This window comes from Chanos chanos, chromosome 2 (genome assembly GCF_902362185.1).
Source record: "Chanos chanos chromosome 2, fChaCha1.1, whole genome shotgun sequence".
Taxonomy (NCBI): domain Eukaryota; kingdom Metazoa; phylum Chordata; class Actinopteri; order Gonorynchiformes; family Chanidae; genus Chanos; species Chanos chanos.
Genome location: NC_044496.1, coordinates 56,808,617 through 56,816,116, shown reverse-complemented (window position 1 = coordinate 56,816,116; position 7,500 = coordinate 56,808,617). Strand labels below are relative to the sequence as shown.

The window sequence follows — 7,500 nt, the reverse complement described above, 5'->3', positions numbered from 1 at the left end:
TTAGTGAGTTCTGGAAGGCTCAGTCACTCCATATAGTCCGTAATATTTCCCATGGCATCCATCTTCAGCTCTTGTTTATAAAGCCCTAAACAGAACTTTATAAACAAATGAAAATCCATTTATCAGAGTGCAGGCCCATGGAGCAAACATTACATTTCCACGCTTTTTTGAATTCATATACAGGTATCAACTAATAGCTAATTCTCATGAGTATAAGATAGCCGAGATAAACAGCACTGCATTTTCCTGTAAATCATATATGATTTAATCTTGTTTTCAAGTCCAGCCTTTGTGGTCTCAGTGGTTTCTATCCTTTTGTTCTCATAGTGGCCTTTTACCCGCCTTGGCCTGGGCAATCTCTCCGAGTGTGGAGACAGGAGCTCGGATTTCACCTCCAGGGAGAGAAGCAAACGTTAAGTGATAGGAAACTAGTGGCTCTCTACAGACATCTGCATCCACAGAGCAATGCTAGAAATGCGTCGGCTCAGAAAAAGGAAAAGCGTTTTTCTCCATTTCGCCATCTCTGTTTGTATTCTCTGAGGGGCCTCTCTGCAAGTGCTCCCATGCTCCACGCTCTCTAGTCTATCCGCAGCTGAAATGAAAACTGCCCTCCGCTCGTGCTGCCGTTTATAGTCGAGAAAAAGATTGAGAACGAGAGCGAGAGAGAGAGAGAGAGAGAGAGAGAGGGGGAAAGAGTCAGAGATATACAGGCTTTGACTTGGCTCTGTTATGTTAGAAATCATAAGCGAGTCACTGGGCTGCTGCTCCTTTGGCTTGGCAGACATTATCAGCTCCTCACCTGTGCTCTCCGAAGCTTGGGAGCCCTGATAAAGCCTAGATGTGGCTTTTTTTTTTTTTTTTCTGTGCTCTTGAGGTACCGAGTCTTTTGGTAAACGCGGGTGAAGTTTGAGCAAACAGAACTCAATAGTTACATGCAGTGTCAAGTGCTATTCACAGCCAGAACAAAAAGAAGAAGAAGAAGAAAAAAAGAGAGCTATAGCCCACATAATTCAGCTACGTGAACCTTCTTGTGCAAACCTCATGAGAATCTAACAGCAGTTACATAAAGGAGAGAATACAGTGGAATCGTTCTACTGGGTTCAGTCTTATATAAACTGTGAAGTTCTTATGTACTGCAAGTACATGCTCCTCTGTTTGTCTGTGGGTTTTGTCTTGTTTTTGTTTTTTTTTTTGTTGTTGTTATTTTTTTTGTTTGTTTGTTTTTTTTGCTGATATTTTTAAACTTGGACAGTAACGTCACTGACCTCGATAGACTCACAAAGCAGATACACTTCTCTAATGCAGGAGCAAACAGGAAACAATTTTTAATAGAAACCTCTGGGACGTGTAAAGGCGAGAATGTTTCGTGTCTCTGACTCACTGATGAAGTTGGTCTGGCCCGTGTAGATGGTATACTGGAGCTCGTAAGAGGTGACGCTAAACTCATCCTCTGACGTCCAGTGTACGGTGATCGTATCGTGGGAAGCAGTGCACAGCTCCTCTCTTATAGACGGTGGGTTGGGTGCTAACAATCAGAACAGGAAGACGGAAAACGATTAGGGACAGCCAGCAAACCACTGTCACAGAAGCTTCTGGTAAATGTTTTCCAGATTTCTACAGAAATACTCATGATTACAGTTTCAGATATTCGGCATGGAAATGTTTTTTTATTTATTTATTTATTTATTTTTGTTTTGTTTGTTTTTTTCCATCCGTGTTTCCTGTACATCTTTCTTTCACCTGTTAGGTAATCCAGGCCTTCCAGAATTTTCTTCTCCCGGGAGAAGTCGAGGGCAAAATTGTCGAAGGCCTCGTTCAGATTGACATCTGGTATGAGGACCTGCGAGGATGCGGTGGCCATGGCAACCCTGTGCCAGGGAGACAGGTGTAAGGATCACCACACAGAGACACACAGATTGTATTGATGCTTTAGGATTGCCTTTGTTCATCACAGTATTCACGAATACAATCCCCCATACTGACGTCCAGTGTCACTGAAGAATGACTGACAGTTCAGCGTAAAGCACATACAATCAACGAAGGCTTTATGAATATTAAAAAATAAATAAATAAAAAATAAAACAAGAGGAAGAATCATTCCATAATAAGGCATCACAGAGGAGAATTGGAACAGATGCAAACAGATGTTTGATAGCTGTGTGAAAAACACACACACATTTGGCTTGCTGATGATATATGACAGTGAGCTGAATCAGTTCCACTGCAGGTGGTTTCTGGTGAAAGAGGACTCTGTGAATAGAAGAAGATTGGCAGACATGCGAGGATGATGAGGGGGGGGGGTCGGGGACTTGCATGAGTGTGCAGAGTCTGGACACATAGACTATGCTTTGTTAAACTCAGTGCACCCTGGAGTCTGACTCAGTGCCTAGAGCTACATGATGAAAATATCGACATGGCCCGTGGGCCTGTTTTGTCTTGAGGGTGGTGAACAGCGGTTTTGGAGAAGAGAGTGGGCTGCTAAACCGAAACATGCAGACTGGCTGGAAGTCAGTGCCATACTGCTAGTGCTAAGACCTATTGGTAGAGACAGTATTTAGGTTTGTGTGAGTGTGTGTGTGCGTGTGCGTGTGTGTGTGTGTGTGGTGTTACTCACCTCTCTGCCACGTTTCTGGCAGTCTGGAGGAAGCGGGCGTGGTCGTTCTCTTTCAGGCTGTGTTCTGCTTGGGTGATGAGGGCACTGGAACGTTCCAGGCACTGCCGGCAGTTAGCGATCTGTTGAGCCAGCTTACGCAGCTTCATAACCTGTCATAACAGACGGAACACACCGTTAACTCACACACACACAACACACACACTGCTGTTCATCAGACCTCACAGGCAGACAGTAAGGGAGAGTGGCTTACATTACATTACATCATCTCTCCTCTAAATAACTAATTAGTTGGTGATTTAAGTCTCAGGGTATGTCAGCATGCCTAAAAACACGCTGAAGCCATGAAAAAAAAACTTCAGGTTGTGGAGTCAGTGACGTTCCTGGTCTGCCCTATCCAAACAGATTTCCGTCCTTGCCAGTACGTGCTGTGAGGTGATAAAGATGTTATTCCTTTGACGTATTCGACGTTACGTTTTACTCGACCCTCGGTGGACGTCCTATCAGGCAATATCAGCGTTCCCAGGGTCTCAGCAAACAACACAAGCGTGTGCTGACCACTGTGTGTCAAAGCGAATCGCCATCACAGGATACAAACGCTCTTTCTATTATACAGTCATTTCTCCACAAAATGTCATGCATAATGTAGGTGGGTGTTTTAGGGGGGGGGGGGGGAAGGGCATCTATGAAAAGTAGCCCACTGTGACAAGCTTTCACTGTAACAGACAAAAACAGACCTAGAGAACTAAGAGCCAACACACAGCATTGGTCTCTACGGAGTCATGCGCGCATTAGAACACAGCTGCCTATCTGCAGCAAATGTTTATGTTGCTACGGGAACGAGAAAAATATTTCCCCATCATGTTTTTCTTTTTTTTTTATTTTCTATTACTATTATTATTTTTTTCCCTAGGAGCTAGATAATATCCTTTTGCTAACATGTTCGTGTCTGAGAGGACCAAGTCTCTTATTGTTCCTTTCCTGAAAACACACATCGTGTCCGAGTGTCAAAATATTTTTTTTTTATATATTTTCGTATTTTTTTCTCTCCAATTTCTCTCTCTCTCTCTCTCTCTCATACAAACGACACCTGGAGGGAAAACTGGCCCAAAATAAGAGAGAGCAAAACCTGCCCATAACCCACTCACTGCTCCCTCCAGAACCTGTGAAAGGACCGTAAAGCCCTGTTCAAAATGACTGCCTCACCCTCCCTCCAAGCCCAGCGGCATATTAAAGCATACAGAACACGCTCATTTTCTGCAAAGCAGGAAATCAGAGATACTTAAAAAGCCATGGGAATCCTTTTCTATCACACACTGCTCTAAGTGTGGGATATTATGCGTAACATGGACAAAAAGAGCAATGGGTTTATTTAGAGATAAGCTAAAAAGTCGCACTTTTACTCTGCTGGATTAGCGGAGATCAGAAACAAACACAACAACAAAGACCCTAACTCTGCTCCGTAGACAAGACGTCAGATGATACGTATATTTAGATGAAATGCCGTGAAGGAAAAGGCTTGGGGCTTTGCTGAGGACGCCAGAAGACAAATAAAGAAAAAATGTATAATCTGTTCTAAATATAAGAGGCAGCAGGTACATCTTCCAGACATAATCCATATGCGCTCTCTCGCGGTTTTTAAGCTGGTGTTATGCCGTTGATTCCTAGACTTTTGATGGAGTGGTATCACTGCTGGATATGTTTAGAGTATAATCTCACGTTAGAAGGTTTTCATGACCCACAGAGAGGATGCAGTGTGGATGAGCTGCAGTAATAAACAAACAAACGCTGAGGTGGATCAGGGCATCTGTCCTGTTCCATTTCCTGTTACCCAAAAACCGCCAAAAAGTTCCGCCGCTCACGTATGAACTCATTAAAAAAAATACATGTTTTCAGTTGGAACTAGTTACGTTTAGAGACTTGGCCCACGTGTAAGATGCCGAAAACGGCATAACATGAAATAAGAGAAATCTTTCTGAATAAAATTTTTTTTTTTTATTTAAATTCTGTTGACAGTTGGTCCAGGGGAAAGGCCGCAGGAGAGGAGCGGAGTTCCACAGAGCCGTGTTTGTGATTGTTCTGGAGAAGATCAGCGGGTCCCTTCTCTCGTTCCGCTGAGGACGGTTCTTTAGAAGACACCACGCGGCTGCAGCCTGCATACCCTGCTCACGCTCTCTCCTCAGTTTAATCCCTGCTGCTCCTCAACTGAACCGACTCACTCTACATCTACTCCCTCCGTCCCCATCCCCAGCCACCCCCCCCCCCCCCCCCCCCCCCCCCCCCCGCCCCCATCTCCTTTCTATCCTCCACGCTTTCTCAGAGCCCAAGCTGAGGCCTCTCTCTGAAACCTCCTCTGGTACCAGGGACTTACAGAGATGCTGTGTTTGATCCCTGTCGTGAGACGCTGTGTTTGACCCCGTTGTGAGGTGCTGTGTTTGACCCCGTCGTGAGACGCTGTGTTTGACCCCGTTGTGAGGTGCTGCGTTTGGGCCCTATCCTGTGATCCCCACATGTCACCGATCCAGTGCCTGTATATCAGTTTCCCCATGTCGTCTCCAAACTGCAACAAAGCTGTTTTTTTTTTTTTTGCTGTTTTTAGAAAAAACTCTTTTAAAGTTTTTAAGGTGAGACAAGGATGGAACTCCAACAACACAAAAAGTTTTTTTTTTGCTTTGTCATCAGACAGTACATCCCCTAATCCTTTTCTCTTGCTGATGTCACCCCGGTGAGCATGCTACAGTTCCTGACAGGTCCCTCTCTGGCTGTCAGAGGAAGACTGACACGGTTCTAGAACATGCTTAGAACTGCCGGTTCCAAGTGAACCAGGCACTGTGACACCCTACTGCTGTCAATCACACTCAAAAGTCCTCTTTAAACGTGAAAGAGAGTCTCAAATTTTTTTTTTTTCCTTTTTTTTTTTATTTTGTTCAAAGTGTCTTTTACCTCTTTTCATTTTTATGAATTTGTGTTTACCGTTGTGTTATGGCTGGTTGCAATGCAAAGTCTGTGAGACGTGAGGCAAAATCGATTATGTTGCATTCACTTGACATAGTGGTCCAACTTCTATTAAAATAATGATTTATTTTAGTAGATTTATTACATTTATTTTAATCTTATCTATTTTCTTAGCTTATTTGGACCTTTTTTAACAGGACCCAGGTGCTTTTGCCTCGATTCAAAGGCTCAGCAGACGACACACAGCCGATAAAGTGGCTCGCCTTTAAGCCACTGTGGTGAAACTCCAGGGATTTTTTCGGTCGGGTTCATTCGGCCATGCTGAGAGGCGAATGTGCGAGTGGACGCGTACCTTGGACTCTTTGATCTTGACGGCGATGACTTGTTTCCTCTGCCGGATGATCTCCACCAGTTCATCGCACTCCTCCACCAGTTTGGCTTCGTGCATGGCCGTGTTCACCTGCAGATAAGACACACACCCTCTAAACAACACATCCTGCAGACAGAGCAGGGGAGGCTTAACACACAAACCAATTCAGCATCCATCTACAACAAACCATCCCTATCTTTTCCTCTCTGCTTTTCTAAAGCTTATCCTGGGTGTATCAGTGCTGGCCCATTGCAGAGAGAGGAGTGATGGAGAGATGGAGCGATTGAAATGTGAAGTATTATCTGCCCTTCACAGTGTGATTCCTTCCTTTCCACTATAATTACAGCAGGTTTGTGACTCTCCCATCAAACACAAGGCTACGACTCTGCGAACTGTGGACACGCCCATATCCTGCCCCCTCTGGAAAACTCATTACAGCAGCAAGATCTACTTAAGCTGTGTTAATTGCACACTTTCTCTCTCTCTCTACACACACACACACACACACACACATGCATGCACGCACACATGCGCACACACACACACGCTTGCACTTCTCCGGCAACCCCACACCCCAACTAATTAACACAGTTTCTTCATGTATCCAGTATAATAAAACCCCGATGCACACAGACACACATGGACACACACGTGTAAAGGGAACCCCCCCCCACACACACACACACACCCACCCACCCCCCAAACACACACACGCACACGCACACACACACACACACACTATCAGAAGAGCTCTGCTCCATCACAGCCGCTTTATTAATGAAGCTCATGAAAATGACCACAGACAAAGGCTCCGATCCAACACTGAAATGAATTATCAACTTGTCAACTCTGAACTTTCTCTTTCCGTTCTCTCCCCGCTCTTCCATAAGTGTGACAGGATGGCTTTTCTCTCTTTCCGTCTCTCTCTGCAAAGCGTCAAATCTTTCTGTGTCAGCTGGCGAGCGGAGGGACCAGGGGGGCCACTCCCGGTTCAGACGGGATTATGGGTAAAATCTACCCTCTTTCTCTCAGACAAAGCTCTGAGGAGAAATGTTTTCCGCTGTAACGACACCTTTGGCGTGACTCACTCCGGCAGGCTGCCCTGTCTCTGGACTCATACCGTCCTCTAGTAGATTAATCTTTTAAAGGACACGTCAGAGAGTTTTATCACGACACCCGGGTCAAGCCGGAGAGGTGGGAAAACCCTGTCGCTGTCTGACAGATTCCTGCGCTGTTCACTGTTTGTTAAGCAGAGAACAAACCAAAGCCGTCCACTCAGGTGTCTTGGCTGGATCCTTAGCCAACTCTGTCTCTTTCCTGACTGTCAGCCTTTATGCTTCTCTGTAGTCAAGTCAGGGAAGGTCAGAAGGATTTCACTGCCAACACAAACAACCACTTAAGTGGGAAGATGAGGTGCTTGACTGTGCTTTGATAGCCTGAGGATTTCCCCACTGATACACCTGGGCTGATTCTTTCACTCAAGACGTTTATATGGTTTTAGGCAAAACACTAAAGCGACTGTTATACTGGACTGTTATACTGGACCGTTACACTGGACTGTTAT

General features: G+C 45.0%; 1 protein-coding gene across 4 annotated transcripts in view; it reads right to left on the bottom strand.

Annotated features, from left to right (window-relative positions):
• The window catches only part of mid2 (midline 2), a 41,687-nt gene that overhangs the window by 13,772 nt on the left and 20,415 nt on the right, over positions 1 to 7,500 (bottom strand). For 3 of the 4 annotated variants that reach the window (XM_030765638.1, XM_030765640.1, XM_030765639.1), the window contains exons 3-6: positions 5,919 to 6,026; positions 2,615 to 2,763; positions 1,741 to 1,868; positions 1,382 to 1,525 (exon numbers count right to left, since the gene is read on the bottom strand). In XM_030765638.1, coding sequence (XP_030621498.1) covers positions 1,382 to 1,525; positions 1,741 to 1,868; positions 2,615 to 2,763; positions 5,919 to 6,026 — 529 coding nt within the window. Of the gene's footprint in view, positions 1 to 1,336; positions 1,526 to 1,740; positions 1,869 to 2,614; positions 2,764 to 5,918; positions 6,027 to 7,500 lie in introns of all 4 variants that reach the window. The other variant, XM_030765637.1, reaches the window with a different exon arrangement.